Source organism: Phyllostomus discolor, chromosome 5, assembly GCF_004126475.2.
Source record: "Phyllostomus discolor isolate MPI-MPIP mPhyDis1 chromosome 5, mPhyDis1.pri.v3, whole genome shotgun sequence".
Lineage (NCBI taxonomy): Eukaryota > Metazoa > Chordata > Mammalia > Chiroptera > Phyllostomidae > Phyllostomus > Phyllostomus discolor.
Genome location: NC_040907.2, coordinates 86,571,231 through 86,594,850, shown reverse-complemented (window position 1 = coordinate 86,594,850; position 23,620 = coordinate 86,571,231). Strand labels below are relative to the sequence as shown.

The window sequence follows — 23,620 nt, the reverse complement described above, 5'->3', positions numbered from 1 at the left end:
TGATGTATTCCTTAATCTTGGTGTGTTCCTCCTTGGGTCCAACTCTTTTGGGACTCTCTGGCCTTCCCAGACTTGCATGTTTATTTCCTTTTCCAGATTGAGGAAGTTTCCCTTCATTAGTTTTTCAAGTAAGTTTTCAATTTGTTGCTTTTCCTCTTCTTCTTCTGGCACCCCTATGGTTTGGATGCTGGAATGTTTAAAGTTGTCCCAGAAGTTCCTAAGTCTCTCCTCAGTATTTTGAATTCGTTACTTCTTTCTGTTCTGGTTGAAAGTTTATTTCTTCCTTCTGCTCCAAATCATTGATTTGAGTCCTGGTTTCCTTCCCTTCGCTTTTGGTTCCCTGTATATATATATTTTTTGTATTTCATTTTGCATAGCCTTCCCTTTTTCCTCTATTTTGCAACAACACTCAAACATTTCTGTGAGCATCCTGGTAACCAGTGCTTTGAACTCTGTATCTCATAGGTTGGCTATCTCTTCATCGCTTAGTTCTCTTGTTCGAGCTTTGATCTGTTCTTTCATTTGGGCCACATTTCTTTGTTTCAGCACACCTGTTACATAGCAAGGGGCAGAGCCTTAGGTATTTGCCAGGGTGGGACAACTCACGTCACTGTGTTGTGGCACTGTGTGTGGAAGAGGGGTCAGAGAGGGAACAATGCCACTTGCTCAGCTCTCAGTGGGCTTTGAGTTACTTTCCCGGCTACCCATAAGCAAATTGGGCCCTTCTGGTGCTGACTCCCAGGTGGGTGTGTTTGTGTGCATTCCGGGACTCTGTGGGTTTCTCCAACAAGCTCTCCTGTGAGGCTGGGAGTCTCTCTCTCTGCCACAACCCCCATAGATTTTTGCAGTTGGAGGTTTTGAGGCTTTCTTTTCCCACAATGGGACCCTGGGTTGCATAGTATATGTCACTCCCGGTTTATCTGCACACAAATGTGGGACTGCCAGCTGCCCTCTTGCTCGCCCAGTTCTGCAGTCTCTGCCATCTCTGCCGTCTCTGCCTTGCTGCACATCTTCTCCACCCTGGCTGCCCCTCTCAGCCCCTCTTATCAGTCTGGATGAATGTTTCTTCTTTAACTTCTTCGTTTTTAACTTTCATACAATTAGATTTTCCGGCAGATGTGGTTGTTTTCAGTTTTTAAATTTGTTGTTTTCCTTCTTTTGCTTGTGCAAGGAGGCAGAGTGTATCTGTGTAGGCCTCCATGTTGGCCCTCTTCATTTTATAATTAAAAAGCCTCTGGGCCCTGGCTGGTGTGCCTCAGTGGATTGAATGCCGGCCTGCGAACCAAAGGGTTGCTGGTTCGATTCCCAGTCAGGGCACATGCCTGGGTTGCAAGTCAGGTTCCTAGTAGGGAGCATGTGAGGGACAACCACACATTGATGTTCCTCACCCTCTCTCTCCCCCTATTCCACTCTCTCTCTCTCTCTAAAAAAAAGCTTCTTCACAGTAATGGAAATGAGGAACAAAATTAAAAGGCAACCTACAAAATAGGAGAAAATATTTGCAAACCACACATCTGTTAAGGGGCTAATAATATCCAGAATATATAAAGAACTTATGCAATTCTATAGCAAAGAAATGAATAATCCAATTAAAAATTGGGAAAGGACCTGAACATTTTTCCAAAGAAGACATTCAAACAGGTCCATAGAAAGGTGTCCAACATCACTAATCACCAGGAAATGCAAATCAAAACCACAATGAGACATCACCTCACACCTGTTAGAGAATGGCTATTATCAAAAACACCAGAACTAACAAGTGCTGGTGAAGATGTGGAGAAAGGGGAACTCTTGTACATTGACAGTGGGAATGTAAATTGGTGCAGCTACAATGGAAAACAGTATGGAGTTTCTCCAAAAAAATTAAAAATATAATATGATCCAGCATTTCCACTTCTGGGTCTATGTCTGAAGGAAGTAAAGTCACTATCTCAAAGAGATATCTGACTCTCATGTTCACTGCAGCATTATTCACAACAGCCAAGACATGGAAACCACCTCACTGTGTATTACAGATGACTGGATAAAGAAGACATGATATATATACACAATGGAATATTATTCAGCCATAAAAAGGGAATCCTGTCATTTGTGGTGACTTGAATAGTCCTAAAAGCATTATACTGAGATTAGTCAGAAAAGACTGATTTCTCTTACATGTGAAATTACACACATCCACACACACAGAACAACTCATAGAACCCTGGTCAGTGTGACTTAGTTGGTTGGAGAATTCTCCCATAAACTGAAAGGTCATGGGTTCAATCCCAGGTCAGGGCACACGCCTAGATTGTGGGTTCGGTCCCTAGTTGGAGTGTATGTGGGGAAGCAACCAACTGATGTTCCTCTCCCTCCCTTACCCGCTCTCTAAAATCAATAAGCGTGTCCTCAAGTGAGGACTACAAAAATAACTCAGAGAAACAGAGAACAGATTGTAGTTATCAGAAGCAGGGCTCACTTGCTGAAGTGAAGGGTGAGAGAAATGGATGAATGTGGTAAAAAAGTACAAACTTTCAGCTATAAAATAAATTAAGTCCTGGGATATGGTGATTACATTAACAACACCCTACTGTAGTAAGACAGTAGATCTTAAAAGTTCTCATCACACCCTGGCTGGTGTGGCTCAGTGGAGTGAGTGCCAGCCTGCAAACCTAGGGGTCACTGGTTCATTCCCAGTCAGGGCACATGCCTGGGTTGCAGGCCAGGTCCCCAGCGGGGGGCATGTGAGAGGCATTGATATTTCTCTCCCTCTTTCTTCCTCCCTTCCCCTCTCTAAAAATAAATAATTGAAATCTTTTAAAAAAAGTTCTTATCACAAGAAAAATAATTTGTAACTGTATAAATTCAAGCTGTACGTGCTGTATATTGATTATACAAGCTGTATATTGGTTATATGTGTATATATATGACTGTGTATATATATGGCAAAATTACTGTATCAATCAGATTTTAACAATAAGTTAGCATCTATCACCACATGTGTCAATTATATCTCAATAAAACAGGGAAAGAAATTATTAATTTTACTATTATCCAATATATTGATCTTTTCCTGTTTGGGTTAGTCTTTTTTTGATGTCCTGTTAAAGAAATCTTTACCTTTCTCCCAAGCAGCTTTTAAAATCTACACATGGCTACTAAGCCCTACTTTTCTGATCTCTTATGTTGTGCCAGAAATGAACCAAGCACTTCCACAGATGTTATTGCTTATTTTGTGGCAAAATACTATCTTCACTTGCCCATACTAGGACATGATATGTTGGACAATTTCATGGCGCCCCAACGTCTAAACATCCTTCCTATATTAGAAATATGGGCCTGTGAGTAGCAGTGGGGAGTGGCCACCCAACCCAGCCCCACCTCCCTCTCAACGTGTGGGGCTCCGGTGAAGGTGTGATGTTCCTGGGGCAGACCCAAGTAAGAGAAGCAGTTCTGCAAGCAGACTGAAGACAGACAGGCGTTTGTTTACAATCACATGGGCCCCAAAGACTGCATGGGCTGGGGAAAAAGCCGATGGGGAAAGATCCAGTGTGATGAAGAGCAGAATCCTCAAGGGGGAAACTGCAGAGAGTAGGAGAGTGCCTTTTGCTTAGCAGCTGGGTGGTAGGGGGATGAGAGGTGAGGTTGCAGCTGACTGCTTCAAATGTCCTATTGCTGGCTTTTGTTGCTATGGTGCCAGCACTGGCCGGGAGTCCACACTGTAAGGAGCCCGCCAGGAAAGACTGAGGATGGCCACCAAGCTGGTCGAGTCTGGCTGAGGCTGTCCTTTGGGAAGGGGCCCTGGGGCAAGTGACCAAAGCTGGGGTTGTGGGTAGTAGGGCAAGACTCCCAGGTGTTGGCCCCACACCAGCCTTTCCTGTGTGTCTGGGAATTGAGATTTTAAACCTACCAAAAAGTAAAAAAACCTGCCTGCTGGACTTAACTAGTATTTTAAGTTGTCAAACTACTTATTTTTTTAAAAAAGTAGTTCAGTGATTAATTGAGATGAAGTGGGAGCAAAGAAGGGAGACTTACAAAGAGCCACATGGAAATTTCGGGGTGATCCATCTTTTGGTTGTGATGGTGCCATTGGTGCACACATTATTTCAAAACCTAATTTAGTTGTACATTTTAAATATGTGCAGTTCATTGTATGTCCATTACTCCTCAATAAAACCACTAAAAAGTACATCCTGACACACACACTTGTGCACATGCATGTAGTTTGCAATGTAGTTCGTTATACTTTACTCACTCATGTACATGCATTTCTTTCCAAACCTGCTTGTGTGTAGGACCCATGGTTTCTCTAAGTGTTCTGGTCACAAGAGACCAACGTTCAGAGGCTGATTCTGGAGCTTCAGCGTGGCTGCTGACACCAACATCCATGTTCTGGGAGTCCATGGAGGAGAGCACCAGCCCATCTGTCTCATCCCCAGACCATCAAACACTGGAGCTTGTGACTTGGACTTCAAAATCTGCAGGGTCCATTACCAAGAGTCCCTCTCCCCTTCACTGGCAATGGGATGTTCTTCCCTCCTCCTCCCTGGGAAAATTGGACATTGAGAAGGGGGTTGGGTGTGAAAACTTAAGGGAAGAAGCACGTGGGAGATTCCCCAAGGCAGAGCTGAGTTCTGGTAATCACACACCTTGAGAGGACAAGAATTACAGGCCATTTCTCTCCAAACTGTTGATATAAAGTTTCTCACTCTAGGAACTCCAAAGGAATGAGGCTCCCTAGTAATAAAGGGAGAAAAAAAAAATCAGTGGCAACTGTTGTAACTCAGACTGCTACCAAGGAAAATTACAGCACAAATTTGCACAAAATTTTAAGTCTGCAAATCATCAGGCAGTTTCCGTTTGCCCAAAAGATGCCTCAGGTCAGGAAGAGGTGCTTCTAAGGAGGGTTGTTGAGGTGCTGACCTGCTACCTGTAGGGGGTTCCTCTTTCAGGAGCTGAGAAGGAGCCAGTGCATTAGGCTGCTCTCTTGGCCCCTCTAGTGACCAAACTGGCCAAGGTCTTTGGTAAGGGATCAGAGGCTGGGAAACAGGTCCCCAAGCCAGGAACACCACCTCAGCATACTGAGGCCAAAAGCAAGGTGTGGGGAAGTTCTCCACCTTTCCCCCAACACTGAGCCTGTGTCCTGGGCTGTCTTACATGTTACTATTTGGTAGGTACCTATCCATCTGCAACACACACACCTTTTCTTCCTTTGGAAAAGATACATTTGTTCATACTAGTGTAGTGAAAAGGTCATGTAGGGGTGGGTTGGAACCTGTAATGTGGCCAAAGGACAGTTGGCCTATAGAGCTGAGTCCTGACCCTCTGGACTGCTGCTTTATGTGGAGACTTCAGGTAAATCAACACCAAATGAACCTGCTCATTCTTTCTTGACCAAGTTAAAGGGGCCAAGAGGAGCCACGTGAGCAGCCCTTGCCAGGTGCTCTCCTTATTTACATCTTGGGCAAGGAGTTCCCTCAAAAATCCCTCAAAGTTTAGGTTCTTTTGATTTCTCTAGTCTTCACTAGTTTTCTTGCCAGGGACATTATAGACCGAGTCAACCTACCAAAAGGTCTAACATTCTCATTTTATTGGGCAGAAGTACCCATCTCCACCCCCATCCGTGAGTGACTGAGCGGTGTTTCAACCCATGGGCTGGGAAGCTCTACAGGAGAGAGCTGGATAAACTGGGTCCAGGCTTTCAATGCTTATTTGAAAGTTACTGCCAGATTCTCTTCTGAAGTTCGACTTAGACTTTCACCAATATGAGAAGCTGCACTTTGTCACCCTCACCAAAATTGAGCACGAGCACAAGAACCTACAGAATTAGTTCCCTATTTGTAAGTTCTAAGAAGTAGATATCAAAGGAGAGTTTGCTAGAATATAGGAAGGTTCTGCCACATTGAATTGGATTAGAAGGCTGACCAGTTACCCACATTACCGTGGGCCAAGTGGTTCATCCCTCAGATTCTTTATGTATAAAACACTAATGAAAATATGTCATGTTGTAGGTTTGAGTAGAGAAGAGAAGGTGTAGTAAGTTACAACTCTCTGTGCACAGATTTAAAAAAATCTTAGGTCTCTCAATACTGAATCAAAGATATAAATCACAGGAACTTATATGTGGTATGATAAAATTCAAAATAGGCTTAACTAGATAATATAAATTAGAAATATGCTTTGAAGAAGAGAATGGCTAACACAAAATTTAGAAAATGAAGACAGTTAACCTGGGGAGGGCTGAGGTAGATGGAACCTGGGAGGATACTAGGACACGTCTAGTTCCTCTCTAGGTGTAGTTACAGTGATTCATTATTCTTTATGTTGTACAAATGTTTTAGGCTCATGAATATTTCACCAAAAAGATCACACATTCCATGAGAAACTTCAGAAGTGAAGAAGTATCGGAGAAACTTTCCAGATGTGTTAAGAAATATTAGTTTTATTTAACCAGTTTTCACAGCTGAATATTTATTCTATAAAAACTTTACAGATTGTACAGTTTATATATATTTCAAACTACTGAACGAAAAAGTAGGTCCCACAGATGCAAAAATACTGCACCAACCAATCCAAGGTAAAGGCAGATTTATACACTGTACAGCTCTTCACACAGCCAAGAGGTGGTCGGTTCTAAGTATAAACTTCAAAACTGTACAAAAATAGGGTTTTGATTTTATTTCACTCTTCATACATTCAATATGGTTGCAAGCTCAGAAGCCTAACTAATAAGAGGCATCTGTAATCAAGAATCAGTCCCCACTCCTGAAAGGAATGCGAAGTCTATTTACACAGGGCACTCTTGGACACCGTACTGTACTCAGTATATTGTGTAGACATGAAAGCAGAGACCAAAACATTGAACGGTGAATATAAGGTAGTTCTTTTTTAAAAAAAGAAGTTTCTGCATTTTAATAGTGTGCCAAAAGAATTTTAACTTATTAAATAAAATATATTCTAAGTGAACCTAAAAATACACTTTATAAACATAAAAATACTTTTTTTGGTGTAATACATCAATCATACCTGCAATAGAAAACCAAAATTGTATATAAAGTAGTATTTCTCACCCAGCAACAAGAAGCATTGTAGTTATTTTTTCAAGAGTCAGAGAAACTATGTAAATCCCCACTAAGACTAACTTATAACTTAGATATTCATACTTAAGCTATTCAGTGATTCACTAATACTGCAAAATGAGCTTTCTTCTAGAGAGACAGTGGTTTCTTCATGTTAACTGGGTAAGAACCTGACATTTTAAAAAAGAGGAGGGAGGATCCAAGAGATGGTGGAGCAGATGGAAGTTACACTCACTTCCTCCCAGGATCAAACTGGAATTACAACTAAAAAAGAAGGAAAAATCAAATCGACTTTCTTCTTCAGCATAAATCCTAAGCATACTTTAGTTTGGGGGGGGGGGGGGCGGGTATGTTCATCAGTGGACTTTTTATCAGAAATATCCAAAAAGGCTAGTCTTACTTTTAATTTAGACTTTTCATCTAAGGTATGTATACCTTCTTGGAGCCAAAAGCACATCTCAGATTCTTCTGTATCTCTATTTGGGGCAGGGGAAGTGAGGCCATGTAGTACCTCTTTAGAGTCTGTTCTAGAAGGACAAAATAAGGAAAACAAACACTATCCCAGACTTTTCTGCCACCCCAAACCAGCAAACCACACTTCCCTTTTTATACAGTACAAGCCAAAAATAACAAAAATTAGAGATTCAAAGGGCAGTCTAGAACTCACCATTATACTTTCATACTTGTGTAAATATTAAGTATAAAATACGAATGTTTGGACAAAGGAGTTTTGTAGTTATTTATTTTAAAGTTACAGTACTTAAAAACTCCTTGATAATAAATAGCTTGAATGTTTCAAGACCTGCTTCGAAGCATGAGCTAAGGGTGAGCTTGTTTCAGGCTGTGAGGATGGATTAGGGCACCTTGGAGCCCCAGATGTTCTGTTCTACAACTCCAGTGTCATCAGCAGGCAGCCTGCCAATCAAAACTCATCAATCTTCCTCTGCAAGTATTTTAACATGGAGTCCATCCCCTGGGCGGAGCCCCAGATTTTCTTCAGCACTTCACACTCCCTCTCATTGGCCTGCTCCAACTCCATCTTCATGTTACAGCGCACAAGTGCTTTGGATTCCTCAAGTACCTGGACCAAACAACACACAGTTAGTTCGCAGGATGTGTGTCTGGAAGCACCGGTTCCTTTTCACCCAAGTTTATGAAGGGAATTATCAAACTTGAACAATGGCCTATTAAAAAAACTACCACACATTTTTCACAATATACATCAGGTACAATATATGTGTGAAGTGTATTTCACACTAGGTATCAGGTAAATTCTCAACTTGAAAGTGGTTGGAAAGCTATTTCGAAAGACAGCTATGCTATCTACACCCTGCCTTTTCCCAACATCAAAATGGGCCTGGCCCCATGCAGAGCCTGAACTGCACATTAGCTCTTTGGATGCTCTAAGAAACTCTGAGAATGGCTGCTGAGGGGATTTCCCAACCAAAATTTAACCTTAATAATGTGGGTTGTTCATATGTTTGGGATAACTTAGAGCAGTGATTTCCAATCTTTTTCATCTCATAACACACACAAACTAATTACTAGAACTCTGTGGCACACCAAAAAAAGTATTTTTTTTTCCCCCGATGGGGGTGGTGGTGGAGAATATATTTTTGGTATGGTCACACCAGACAGCTACTAGGTTGGCTCTTGTCATTTTTTAATTGGATAGTCTAAAGGAACAGAGGTCAGTGCCCCGACTATGTAGTTAGGTACTGTTTGTTTTAAATTCTTATAGCAATCAATGTGCCTGCTGTGGCATATTGGTTGAAAATCGCTAGCTTAGAGGTGAGTTAAGTCAGTATCAAATGATATTTTACCATATAATTTGGCAGTGCAATTTTGTTAGAAGATTAAATATCATCCAGATCATTTATTAAAAAAAAAATCAGGTCTACCATGGGGGGTGGTGGGGGCTAAAATAAGTACATGGAAGGCCTTTGAAGACAGTAGGAACTCTATATAAATGTTTTCTGTTGATTTTTACAGGGTATTTTTAAATTACTCAATTTGAAATTGAAATGCTTTCCTTTAACTCTTGGGCATTTGCAAAGGGAGGACAAGGTAAGTAGATCTGAAGCAGTGGCATCCATTACATCTCCCATCAGTATTTCCCATGAAGTTGGCGGTGCAGGGAGCAAACACGGAGTATTCAGGAAAATATTGGGAAATGTGTGCACTCTCTGGAGACAAAGGTCATGGTTAAAAAAAAAAGTCACACATGTAACAGAATGAATTTGACGTACAACTGGATTGCATGAAGCAAGCTCCTTAATGCGAACCATGACTTCCTGGGTGAAGGTCCCGGGCCAGAACACCTGCGACACCAGGCCTTTCCCGCATGCTTCCTGTGCTGTCAGCTTACGGCCACTGAGCAACATTTCATTTGCCTGAAAGGAAACAGAGTTGATACCAATATGAAATGTGAGGGGGAGGCAGGTGGAGAAGATCCAACCCAGAAATTCATCCCTTGAAACTTCAAACCAAGAATGGGCATTTGAACACACCAGCTGTGGCGGTGACTCCCTGCTTACACCCTCCAGGGTTGCACCCAGAGTGTACCTTCCTAGAACCTGTGCACCGAGGGTAAACCTGGCAAGGCACAATCAACCACATGGATGGGGAGTAGCAAATGGGCCAATGATTAAAAAAAAAGGGAAAAGGCGTTGTTTTATGATGTAATACAGGATCAAATAACCAACCAACAAATCTAATTAGAAAAGATCTTTTTGTTAATTGAAGTTACTAGCATGTCTCTCTCTGTCAGCTTCCAACTTCCAACATGTGAACTCATTTATTACACGAAACAGTTTCCTGGCAAACTGAGGCATAAGCAAAGCTAGAAAATTTGCAACTTTAGGAATCTGAACCAGTCACGGAATTATTAAACATAGGAGCAGAGAGACAATGTTCTAAAGGCAATGAATGTCCTGCTGGAGTGTAACTTGGAAGGCCACATTTTGTTGCTTAGATGTTAAAGAAAGAAACTATCCAGGGCCTAAAGGCACTGCACATGACCACTACTGTAGTCTGTTTAGGAGGGTCTGACTACAGTTCACATGACTGAATGGAGGAAGTTAACACTTTTTTTTGTTTAAAGAAATATAAATATATATATGCAGTTGATTTTAACTTTGTGTTGGGCTGTACCACACTTTTGAGGTCTTGACACAATGTGCATGGATTTTAAGTCATTCCAATGCCAGGCTCACAGATGCCTAAATGAGGAGAAAAGGGGAGAATACTCTGCACTATTCTAATGTGACAGCTTCCTATCTTGCATGGTTAACCTTCCCCAAAATTCTCAGTTGACACAGTACCTGCACTTTCTGTACATGCATCTAGATAGCTACTTGCATGTGAAATGCAGTTTACAGTACACACAAGAGAGCTTGCAAAGCAGGTTCACCACCATTTATTTCAGCACAGGCAGAGATGGAAAACAAGGTCTTCAGAACAAGTAGTGTAAGGATCCTAACACTCAGGACTCACTTTAGTACCAAACTGAAGCCGGTTAGCCATTCAGATAGTTCTTCTAAAGGCAGATCCAAATGCAACGAAAAAGGTAACCAGATTTCCTGATGAAATGATTAGTGGGAAGTGCTTTATAGTGACAGAGAATTCTTACTTCCTTATTTGTATTTCTTTTACTTTGAACACACAGTAAAGACAGCACCATGAATGTATCACTAGGTTGAGTGTCTAAGTGTGTTCTCAAGAGAAACTTGAACTACAAAGTCTTAGCTTGGGTAGTAATGAAGAGCAAGTATCCTTCCTGTATTTCTTCTCCAGTGCCTCCATGGGTCCCTCTGTTTTTTTCCCAGTCATTTCTTTGAAAAAAAATTTTTTTTTGGTCACCCATAGGTCAATTTACAGTCCCACCTCTCTTCTCTTCTTTCATTCCCTTTTCTTGACTGTCTCAGGCTTGGTGCCAGGCAGCTGGGGCCGGTAGCCAAACAGAATAATCTTGTCCTCCAGTGCTGAGAGTTGTCCTCACAGCCCATCTCCCACCTTTTAGAACTCAGCTAACTCCCAATTGACTGTAACTGGAGATTCTTTCCTTACTCAGTTTTCTCTATCTCAGATGGCTGGATGTGCAGGATATTTCTGAACGTACCCAAAAGTATGAATGGTGGGACCAACTTAAGGTTGTTAATGTTTTCTCACATAAGTACAGGAAGTGAGCTGGTTTAAGGTATAGTTATCAAGTAAAACTATTATGAGAAATTTTAAAATTCCCTCGGTAAGATCAGTAGGGTTAAATACACTGAAGCTGAATGGGCATGTTCTTATACACTTAATTTCCAATAGTTTTAAAATGAGAGGTTTTGAACTTCTTTCTAAATAGATTTGCAAACATACGGTCATTGAGAAATTTATTAGCTGCCATTTTATTCCAAGATGGCCAACTGAACAAGGGATTAAATATAGACAACCCACAAAAAGACCCAATATGATAAAAATTGTCCAACTGTTTTTTAAGAAGTTGCAGTGTAACTATGCAGAAAAATGATAAATACCAAAGGCAAGTTCAGCTAAAAAGATCACATTAATAAGTGTGGTGAGGAAACCTGACCCGCATGAGTGGGAGGGATCAGGAAGCTTCAAATCTAGTGGAGGCAGTTTGGCAATGGCTCTGCCACTTACTCCCTCAGAGCCCCCCACCATAAACTCAGGGTAAGGATCACAGGACTGAGAGTTGTCAGGCTTACAAGTGGCAGGCTCCTGAGTGTACAGTCTCAGGAGTGGTCCTTGAGACAGGACTATGACTCTGCAGTGTCTAGCTCAGAGTGGGAATTCTGTAAATGGTTACTGGGTGCAAGGAGGACTCAACAGTAGACTATATTCCTAAACTCACTTACATAGCTTGTGACTGCAGTTTGGCTTTAAGATCTCCCTGCAGAACACACTGTAAGAAAAGGATAGCTTTCCCAGTTTGTTTTACCTGTGCGTTCTTTTTTATCCTGGTAATGACCCATTTAGCTTATCTTTCTACAGTTTTGTACTTAGCAAGTGAGGAAAACCAAACCAAACTTCCATCTTGCCTTAGGCTACTGAAATGCACATACTCATGGAAACCTCATGGAAAGAACTACATCATTTGGGTAGTCACTATCAACAAGAATTGTCACAATACAACTCACCTCAACAATGTTTCTTCATATTTTGTTTAAGGTATGAGATTTCAGTCAGATACTTGAACCAAAAAGTGCAGAGTTTACACTGTTTAACATTTGGGCTCTTTGCTCCAGTTTTAGCACAGGATTTTTCAAACTGGGCAGTAAAGACATTCTGGCAGGACAAAGACACTTTAATGCGGAGGATGTCCTGTGAGTTGCACAGTGCTAGCAGAACCCTTGACATCTACGCACTGGCATCTCCTCTGTTGTGACAATGCCATCTCTAGACATTGTCATGTGCTCTATAGGGGTGAAGGACAGGGCAGATTGCCCTGGTTAAGAACTGCTGCTCCAGTGGCACCAGGAAATCACAAGGAGAAATAAAAAGACTTACCCAGTGGGGTCAAAGCCGAGTGAGTGGAGAGTAGGGATTCATTCTGTGGTATTGTCACGCTACTTATGGATCTTTCTGAGCAGCATTTGGCTCAAGGGCTCCACTTCCAAACTGCCTTCCCCCAAATGTGTTTAAATATCAAGTTTGTTTAATACTTGCCCCAGAACGTCATTATACAGCGAGAGGACAGAATCCCCATTATTTCAATCTCTTCTAGTAACTAAAAATTAGCATAAAATGATTTTACTGATGATGATTCTTTACTTCCTGAATATATAGTAATTATTAGGAAACAATCTATTTTACAATAATTACTCAAAATAAACTTAAAAGTAATTTTCTTGATAACAACTCTTTACCACTAGATTCAGGTACTGGTAGGGGTGTGCAGTGCAGTGAAAACAAGACAGACAACCTAGACATGTCCACACTTCACCTATAAAAAACAGAGACCACTGAGGGTGAACACAGGTATGTCACTCACACCCCATGGCCCAGCAAGTACTTGCTGCCCAGCAGCCAGACCCTTCTTGGGGCTGCTATATCCAATGGATGAGTGAAGTGAAGGCACCTGGCACAACTGTGATGGACACCAATGTCCCAGATCCCCCCATGGGCTCGGCTAAGGCTTTACCAGAGTTGCAAGACAGCTCACCTTCACCCTCTACCCAATCCTGCCTCCTCTCTGCCCTGCCACAGAAGTTGGCACCTAATCCATGTCCTGCTTGCCATAATCCACTCGACCTCTGCCTCTGTAGAAATTACCTTGTGACAGGTGGCAGCAAAAGCAATGATAAAAAGGATTTATTGTTCCCTAGCTGGTCGGCATTGAAGAACTTCCTGGACTAGGAAGTGCTAAAATTCTCACAGGTGATGGGACAGTAACTGCCAGTTGCTACAGACACAAGCAGAGGGGTTCCCAGGTAGCAAGATGGCAGAGAAAGAGAAAGTGGTGACAGACACCCAGACCCAGAACTCATTAGTCAGAGTGACCAAGCTCCAGACAAGGTTGATTACCCACACACAGAAGGTCTGACTGTGTGAGAAGGATAAATGTAGAATGGGGACTTCTGGGTTGATGCCCCCAAACACTGAACCCTAGACTCCTCTGACCCCTGAGCCTGCATAAATGGCCCCCTCGTCCCTATTAAGAACAAGTATGCCCCCCTTGCTTAAAGACAATGCATAAATCTCTCTAAGGCAGTATCCATTCCTTTAAACCCTGCCCATCTCCTCTCTTGGCTATTAGGCCTGTAACTAACTTCCACCCCCAGAAAAGCCACATGACATGGCCAGAAAATGCTGGTGGAGCTGGGAGAGGACAAGAGATTGGATTTTGAGGGTTTGTGACCAGGGGGCAAACCACAGAGTTGAACAGGGGAGCCCAGTGATGAGGGAACTCTCTTAAACTACAAGATTTAATGTGCTGGCCAAGTGTCCCCCAGGAGACAGTGTGGCACTTGGGATGGCTTCTAGATACATGGAGAAAGTAGTAATGGACCAAGCTAAGTGGAGCTGAAATACCAAAACTGCTGTGGCCGACACTGGAGAGGGTGGGACAAGATGTCTCGAAGAACTTATGGCAAATGCCACAGGGATGATCTCAGTGCAAGTCCCTAGGATTCTGAAGCAAGACTGTGCTTTCTAACAGAGAAGTATATGCCTTTTAAAAAGCCAATTCTCGTGTGCTTACTGGGCCTGTAGAGATAGAACACCTGACCATGAGACACCAAGGGAAATGTCCACCACAAGCTGAGTTCTGTCAGGCCCATCAAGGTCTAATGGTCAGGCAGGGCCAGTGGCAGAAGCACAGCTGGGATCAAACACAAACACCAGAGAGCACAGGTGAGGTGGCCTAAACCCACACATCACCCCCCACTGCTGTACCAGTGCCCCGCCTCAGTTACCACCTATGGCTGAACAGGCATCCCCTGTGATCGAGCTTGGTTTATGGGTGGGCCGGCACCAAAGAACATGGTAAAGAAAGGCTCTGAAAGGGGGATGTGTCTGTCATTCACCTGGTGTATAAGTTGATCAGGGTTAAAAATCCACAGTGACCAGGTCAGTGGTGAATGGTTTAGCTGGCTTGTCAGGGGCCTAGAAAATTGGGACACAGAAGTATGGGGTAGAGGCATGTAGATATGTGACTGGAAAAAGAGTATAGATGGCTAAGCCATGTCAGTGTCCACCAGAAAGACTAAACTACAGTAGAAAGGTGACATCAGCCAGTCTTGGTTGCTGGCCACCTCAGTGCTGGAGTCCAAAGGCATGGGCTCTGAACTTGCCAAGGCTGATTTAGCTACTGCTGTGGCTGTGCACGAGGCCTTCCAGTAGCAGACACCAAGCCAAGCTACCTGCGCAGAAACATTCCTGAGACCACCCCATCGAGCACAAGTTGACCGCTTGCACAGGAACACAGGCTTATTCTGGGTTTGGGTCTGCATTCCTGCTTGCAGGTCTCCAGGCAGCCCCACTCTGAGGCTTATGGGGTGTTCCGGACCACTGGCATGAGATGCCACAGAGCACACCACCAGACCAGAAAATTCCCCTCACAGCAAAGAAAAGTACAAGAGAGGACCATGGCCAGAGTCACATCTAACACCTGCAGAAGCTGCTGTGCTGATGAAGCACCGAGATGACTGGAGATATTAAGTGGAGCACTGGCTGGCGGGTGCACTCCATGGGGATGGGCACTGTCTTCCAAATCACAGTGCACACAGTGCAAAGACCTTGATATTGTATCATGTCCACAACAGGAAGAAGACACAGGCCTGGGAAACAAGGGGTGGAAGCAGGAGTGGCCGCACTTGCCGATGATCTACTTAGTGAGGGACACTGTGTTTCCTCTCCTCGCATCTCTGCGCTTCGCTCTCCCAGAGGGGGCACATTTGGCCAGCGGACACAGTAAGGGTCCCAGTGAACTCAAAATAATCATTGCCTGAGCACTTGGTGTCTCTGAGCCCAGGGCCACCAGGGAGGGAGGGGATTTGTGGAATCCTGGGACCCACCAGGAGCTTCTCCCCTCCCATGCCAACCCCAGCTCAGCAGGACACAATAACCAGGCTTCTGTGCTGTTAGGTACCAGTGTCTTACCACCAGGACAGCCACTGAGGCCAGCAGAGGTGGTGAGGGGGATGGTCTAAAGCAGGAGGGGATGGTGTGAGGGTGAGGGAGGACTGACACCAGCTATGGCAAGGCGGCTGCAGTTCGTCATATTAAACCCTCTCTTCTTTTACATTTCTTTATTTTGAACTTTCTTTTTCAGGAGTAACTTTAGACTTATTGAAAAATTACAAAAGTAGTACAGAGAGTTCTTGGCAACCTATCACCCAGCTCTCCGCAACATTTAACATAATATATCACATTTTACAGTGATCAAAACCATAAAATTCCCATTGACACAACACTAGAAAGAAAGCTACAAACCCTGCACAAACGTTGCCAGTCTTCCCACTGCTGTCATTTCTCTGACCCAAGGAAGGCACACTGCACGGAGCTGTCAAGTCGCCTTGGTCCCTGCAGTCTGTTACAGTTTTTCGGTCTTTGGGTGAATTCTCTGACCCTGGCACTTTCGGAGGGCTCACCTCAGGATCCACAGACTGGGCCACAACCCAGGCTTGTCTGGCACTCCCAGGGTGAGACCGAGGTGATGCACCTCTGGCAGGACTCCACCAGAATGACGCCATGTCATTCTCAGGGCAGCACATGAGAACACGCCTTGAGGGATAGGTCTTATTTCTGGTGAACTCCAATTACTAGTAAGGTGGTACCTTCAGGCTTCTTCACTTGAAAGTCACTTTTCTCCATCATAAGTAATGAAAAGATGAAAACATCCTTTTTCTCATCATAACTTGAACATCCAGGTGGTTCTTGCCTGCAACAGTCATCACTGTCTAATCCTCCTCCTCTAAGTCTCCCCCAGGAAGAGGGGCCTCTAGAACCTGGAGGAGCTGCCCCCACACTATATGAAGAGGCAGATCCAAAGGGACAAGGGGTGGACACACGGACGTTCTGTGATAACAGCTACAAAGGAGGTCTTGCTGCCCCAGCTGCTGGCAGTGTCACCAGCAGACAGCTGTTAGCTCCTGTGGGGACTTCCTCTACTGCAGAGGAGCCACTGGTCCGCTGACACAACACACTTCTCCAACAGCCCACATTCAGTGATGATGGACATAGATCCATCAGCCATTCTGGTCCACTGTGGGACAACTACTGATACCACCTATACTCTGAAGCCCCAATGGGGTGGCTGGAGTTTTGTCAGGCCAGCCTCACAGTTTGACTTCTCCCCTATCCCTTCAACAGCTGTTGGCTACCTAACAGTTTTCCTACATGCCAAACTGTACCTTAGTATCTGCTTCTGGTGACATTACAGAAATACCTCTGAGATATTGGAGATTTGGTTCCAGATCATCACAATAAAGCAAACATCTCAATAAAGAGATTCACACAAAGTTTTTGGTTTCCCAATGCATATAAAAATTATGTTTATACTATACTGTAGTCTATTAAGTGTGCAATAGCATATGTCTAAAACAAGTGAAACAATGTACAATAGTATATTGTACTGTAACCCAAAACAACGCACATACCTTAATTTAAAAACACTTTATTGAAAAACAAAAAACAAAACAGCCAACCATCATCTCTGAGCCTTCAGCAAGCCATTAACTTTTTTGCTGATGTAGGATTTTGTCTAAATATTGATGGGTGCTGACTGGTCAGAGTGGTGGTTGCTGAAGACTGTGGCAATTTCTTAAGACAAGAATAATGTCTGCCACAGAAGACTGACTGTTCTGTTCATGAATGAATCAATTTCTCTGTGGCATGCAATACTATTTAACAGCATTTTACCCACTGTTGAACTTCTTTCAAAATTGGAGAAAATCTCAAACTCTGTTGCTGCTTTACCAACTACGTTCATGTGATATTCTAAATTCTTTGTTGTCATTTCAACAATCTTCACAGCATCATCAGCAGAAGTATACTTCATCTCAAGAAACCACTTTCTTTGCTCACCCATAAGAGCAACTCCTTATCCGTTCAAGTTTTGTCAGGAGACTGCAGCAGTTCAGACACGTCTTCAGACTCCACTTCTAGTTCTCTTGATATTTGCGCATTTGCAGTTACTTCCTCCACTGAAGTCTTGAACCCCTCCAAAGTCATCCAGTCAACTTCTTGCAAATCCCTGTTAATACTATTATTTTGACCTCTTCCCCTGAATCATTAATGTTTTTAATGGCATTTAGAATGGTGAATCTTTTCCAGAAGGTTTCAGTTTTCTTTGTATGGTTGCTATATAGCCTTACCAAATGTGTTTCTTAAATAATAAGACCTGAAAACCAAAATTACACCTTAGTCCATGCGCTGTAGAATGGTATTAGTAGGCATGAAACAACATTAATTTTGTTGTACATCTCCATCAGAGCTTTTGGTTGACTAAGTACATTGTCAATAAGCAGAATTGTTTTGCAAGAAAAAAAATTTTTTTAAGCAGTAGGTCTCCACAGTGGGCTTGACATATTCAGTAAACCATGTTGTAAAAAGTGCTATTTTCTAGGCTTTATTGTTCCATTTAAAGGGTACAAGTTGAGCAAATATAGTGTAATTACTAAGGTTCCAAGGAATTTTTGGAGTGATAAATGAACATTGGCTTTAACTGAAAGTCACAGCTGCCTTAGCCCTTAACAAGAGAGTCAGCCTGTACTTTGAAGCCAGGCACTGACTGCTCCTGTAGCTATGAAAGCCTTAGATGGCATCTTCCTCCAATATAAGGCTGTTTCATCTACAATGAAAATCTGTTGCTTGGTGTAGTTGCCTTCATTAGCCTTCTTAGCTACATCTTCCGGATAACTTCCTACAGCTTCTGAATCAGCACTTGTTGCTTTGCCTTGTACTTTTATATTGTGGAGATAAACTTCATGAACCAACCCCTCTGCTACCTTCAAACTTTTCTTCTGGAGCTTCCTCTCCTCTCTCAGCCTTCATGAAACTGAAGAGTGTTAGGGCTTTACTCTGGATTGGGCTTCAGCTTAAAGGAATGTTACAGCTGGTTTGATTTTTTATCCAGAACCCACTAAACTTCCTACACATTAGTAATAAGTCTATTTTGATTTTTTGTCATTCATATGTTCACTGAAGTGGCCCCGTTAATTTCCTTCTAGAACTTTTCATTTGCATTCACAACTTGGCCAACTGGTGGAAGAGAGGGCTTTCTCTCTGGGCTTTCAACATGCCTTGCTTAAATTTTTATCTTCTGATTTAAAGTGAGACGCGTGACTCTTCCTTTCACTTTAAAAGAGTAGCTTTTAGGGAACGAAACACCTTTCAAGTGCAAACTCTGTTGTATGGGTATTCACTAACAGTGGATATCAGTGTTAATTATGAGAAGATCTAGATTCCTCACTGAATAAGGTCCTTCTCTCTAGGAAATGATGTAAAACAGTGCCAATAAATGTTCTATGAACTAATATGAAAATCTTGTGTGATTTCATAAACTAAGAATGTAAGTTAATGAGCAAGAACTGATGAAAAGTCCCCACAGAATGACACACTGTATATATTCAGAAAACCAATAACCAAAGATTTCTTCAGGAAGTTTCTATAATTATTTTTTAAAAAAGAGGTACTACTCACAGATGCTCCTCCCATAATCTTGGGAAACATAACGGTGGAACAGCCATCTGGACTCTGTCCGAAGGTAGTATAGGGTGTTTGAAACCAAGCCTTTTCATTGGCCCAAACCACATCACAAAGAGGCAATATGGATGCTCCTAGTCCAATGGCTGGGCCATTTACTGCTACAATAATAGGCTTCTTAAACTGAATGAAAGTATTCACGAAGTTTCTAAAATGAAAGATAAATGGGGAATTACTTAAAATATTATGTAGTTGAGCAACAAAAAAAATCCACTGTTACAGAATTCTATTTACCAAGATGAAAACTCCATGGAAATAATTTTGAGTTGAGATTCATTGAAGGCCTTCCCTATGTGTTATAAAGGCTTAATGACACACTGGCTGCCACATCAGAAGTGGCTGTTGCCACAGGACTTATGTGAAGAACACAAATAATATACATACAGCCAGAGGCTGCTCTTGTATCTGCAGCGGGGCTCTATGACCAATATGTCTGTTTCCTCAGCCTTCCTTCCTTAAAGACAAAAGAAGCCCAACAAACACCAGGAGTTTCAGAAGACCAATCTAGAAGCTCTTCCAGAGAAAACCTGGCATAGGGCATACTATTAACATTGCTCAGGTTTGAACAAAGACTAGAGGATTGGGGACAGAAACTACAAGGCTGGGATCTGAACTTGATATGTGATTTTAGACAGCTCACGGGTTATTTGGAAACAGATATTTCCTGAATTTATACAGAACTAGAATGAATGTGCTGGGGGATGTAAAGACAAGAAGCTTACGGGCTGGTTTAAAATACAAGATTCAAATAAGAGCAGAAATCACAGACACCATTTTGTATTCCACTGAGTGCTGCAGAATACAATTACAGCAGGGTTTCAAAGGAGAGCAAGACTGAGGGTAGGGTGGCCTTCACAGAGTATGTGGATTTCTATAAAACCGAGCCAAGACTGTTTTTAGATTTGTTTTAGGATTCCGGGTTGCTTTTTAATTTAGGCTAGACTGGTGCCACCTCATACTGGGAATGTGCATCTTCTATTCCCCACTAGAATCCCATTTTACGCTCAGAGGTTGCTTCAGTTATGCTTTAACATGATGAAGAAAAGGAAAACAACACCAAAATAAATACCAAATAATTCCTTTGAGGCAGCCTGAATTCTAGATTAGAATTACAGAATTCTAAATTCTATCTTTGGTACCAAAAATCAAAAGTAACAATCTGGGTGCTCTCTACCATCCAGAAATTTAAAAGCTAGAGCAATCTTCAGATTATCTTTGAAAACCGTGATTTGGCATCTTAATGCCACCCTCCCACCCCCTGCCCCCAGACGTAAGGGTCACATTTGATTTTTTGGAGGAGGGCAGTTGGGGTGGTGGTGGTGTGTAACAGGGGAAAGGAAGGACCGCAAAATCTGGCAGTTTGTAAATCTAGCTCCAGGAACTGTTCTCAAAGGAGCCCATAGCCACACACCTCAGCCTGGCCCTTGAGGTCCACCAAGGTTTGCTGGAGATTTACATTTAGTGAAAATAAACTCATGTGAATGAATGAGTTGCACTAAGACTTTCTAAATGAGAGACCCTGAGGTACTGGTATAAAGATCACAATGGCTTTTAATGATACAAAGAGAGGCATACAACCTTTTAAATAGGGGCTTGGAATAATTGTAGACAACCTACAGAAATACTTCAGTTTTACCACCTTTTGAGGATTTTGGGTCAGTATACATGACGGAAATATATTTTCTTAGTTACTGATGACTTTGACAAGAAAACTGCTGAATTCATTTCCACAATATAAGGTACATTCATTTTCAAAGAATGTCTCTCCACTTTCATTTGCCTCATATAAAACATCTAGAAACTACGAATGGGATGGTTAACATGGAAAAAGAGAGATAAAAATAGTGTAATAAATTTGATAGAGAAATGGTAAAAGGAATTAATTATGCCACACAGCAGTGTTTTCTCTCATTTTACATGTTTGGGTAAAAGAAAAAAGTTTGCTTCTAAAATAGATATCGCAAAATCAAAGCTTGTATTTTTAACAAGCTGGAGAAATATTCTTGGAGCTGTGTTTTCTCTCCCCCTAACCCAAATGATTCTATTTTAATTTTTCTGGGAATGATAACTTAATCCGAAAGCACCACTGTTTCTGAGAAGGGTATACATTAGCCAGCACCCTCTGGAGTGAAGGCCATTTGCCCTTTCCAGAGAACACAGCCTGACCATTCTGGAGTGTGAGCTCTGACATGCCAGAAATGAGCATGGTCCAGAGAAAACTGGTTTTGTTTAAGAATACACAAACAAAACAAAATTTATAAAAATAGTTTTCTGTTTGGTATAAACTTCCCAGAGTCACAAAAGCTTAGTCAGGTGTGCTCTATGAAGCCACCCCACTACCAGAGGTAGGGAGGTGGGAGCTGTCTTCAGGCCTGGGGATGAAGCTCTCAGGAGGCCAGCATTCAGAGAACCTGTTCTCTTTTCTTTTACAAGTTATTTTAAAACTTAAAATCGAGACACATGAACATTTAAATGTGCTCAATGCAACATACTGAATTTAAATTCAGCTACCTTTGACTTATCTGCAAACTGAGTTAAAGGCTGTACCAGGTATGGCAGAAAAGAAAAGAAAGACTTTATTTGCCACAAGTGAGTTTTAAAAGACATAATTAAACAAAATCAAAATTCTATCCATTCTTCTGAAGAACACTTATGGCTTTACAGACATCACCAAAAAGTTAGAAAATCACATAAAAACAATACTCTAAGACTTGTTTGGGGAAAATGAGACAACTAGAATCTGATGTTGTAATAGTTCACTACTGTGTCTCAGCTGAGCTCTCCCTCATTTTGAATATATTATACAAAGTAGGACTAAACAGAGAAATCAGGTTCTAGGGGCATGTTTACTCACTGGCCTTGTTCCCCCAGTCTGTCATCATCTCACTTTGTATTGGCAGAAGATGCCTTCCTTCTGGGGAGAGAAGGCACCTTGTCTTTCAGTTCTTGAAGACTTATCACTAATATGTTAAATATTTTTATTACAACTTATTTGCAAACTGGTTATCACCAACAATTTCAGTGACACCATTAGTGGCAATAGATTCCTGACACAGGTAATGTTTAAATCTAATCTTATTCCTACTTTTCTTTTGGAAACTTGCTATAATTCTTTGCCCTGAAGTTCTAAGAAATCAAGATAAGATACCACAAAAACAAAACACAAAACAATAACAGCTTTATGTGTATAGGTCAATCTTATACATATAAAACAATTTAAATGCAAATAAGTAAAAGTTAAGTGAACCTGGTGTAACTAATTCTTTTTAGGATTCTGCCAGAGTACATTAAGAAAAAGTCACATCGACAAAAATATATTCATTTAAAGAAGAACCAGGTTTCCCTAAAGTGGGATTTGGCTTTTCCCTAGAATATGAATTCAGTTTTTGTGGGGAGTAAGGAAGAGTGGCACAGGAGTGGGAGGGTTAGAAGAAAAAATGGGAATGGGTAGCTGATGAAAATAAACATTTAAAGTTACCTAGTTCAACAAATGAGATCACTGTTGAGGTTATCTTTCCTCTGCTTTTCCTAATCTCAGCAATTCAAGCCTCAGTCACTGTCAAGGGCAATTCAACCCTGGAGAAATGGGCCAGGACTAGGGTTGAGGCACACCCAAAATTTAAAGTGCTTCGGGAAATGCCTACAGGGTGAACTGAGCCAGGATTGAGAAGGCAATGGCCGGCAAATTCTGTTTTCTTATCATAGCAGGTCTCCCCAAATCACAGTATTATGTGTAAAGTCAGTGTGCTCTTACAGAAAACATACAATCATAATATGAGGCATGTTTTGTACCAGAAAAATTAAATACATGTAGTTCACCCTGAAAGGATGGAATGGACTTAATTATTTAGGAGACTAGAAAAGATACTTGAAATGAAATTGTAAAACTTCAAAGTAGTTTTGATAAACAACTACTATATGATAGTCTAAAAAATGGTAACATTAAAAAAAATTAAGGAACAGATAATGCCGTGTATGCATGTATGTATAGTATGAGAAGACATTAAATTTGGAAATCATTAAGAATGTTACAAAAGCTCAAAGCAATGCCCAAGGCGTGGTGATCTATAAGAGAGAGATGCCCCACCCTGCTCCAGGCTGACCAAAAGGGGAAAAAGTACCTCCGCTGATTCTGATGTGCACCTTTAAATGTTTTAGGGGACCATAAAGCTGTGCCAGCAAGGTCACTGCTTAGGAACTCAGCTATGTGGGGCCCCATAGCTGAGTCTCTTTAGAATAATTATCTAAAGAGACTCAACTTTAACTCTCCCACACAACCTAGGGATTTTGGAGATGATCCACCCAACTTTATTGCCATTTTGCAAATCTGTGATTCTGTAAGTTTT

The 23,620-nt window shown here is 41.9% G+C and overlaps 1 protein-coding gene across 2 annotated transcripts in view; it reads right to left on the bottom strand.

Moving 5' to 3' along the window:
- Positions 1-6,872: 6,872 nt before the first annotated feature.
- Positions 6,873-23,620, bottom strand: part of CDYL (chromodomain Y like) — a 145,166-nt gene continuing 128,418 nt past the window's right edge. Inside the window, exons 5-7 of one of the 2 annotated variants that reach the window (XM_028511856.2) lie at positions 19,212-19,422; positions 9,308-9,451; positions 6,873-8,139 (exon numbers count right to left, since the gene is read on the bottom strand). In XM_028511856.2, coding sequence (XP_028367657.1) covers positions 7,981-8,139; positions 9,308-9,451; positions 19,212-19,422 — 514 coding nt within the window. In that variant the 3' untranslated portion in view covers positions 6,873-7,980. The remainder of the gene's footprint in view (positions 8,140-9,307; positions 9,452-19,211; positions 19,423-23,620) is intronic. The other variant, XM_036026516.1, reaches the window with a different exon arrangement.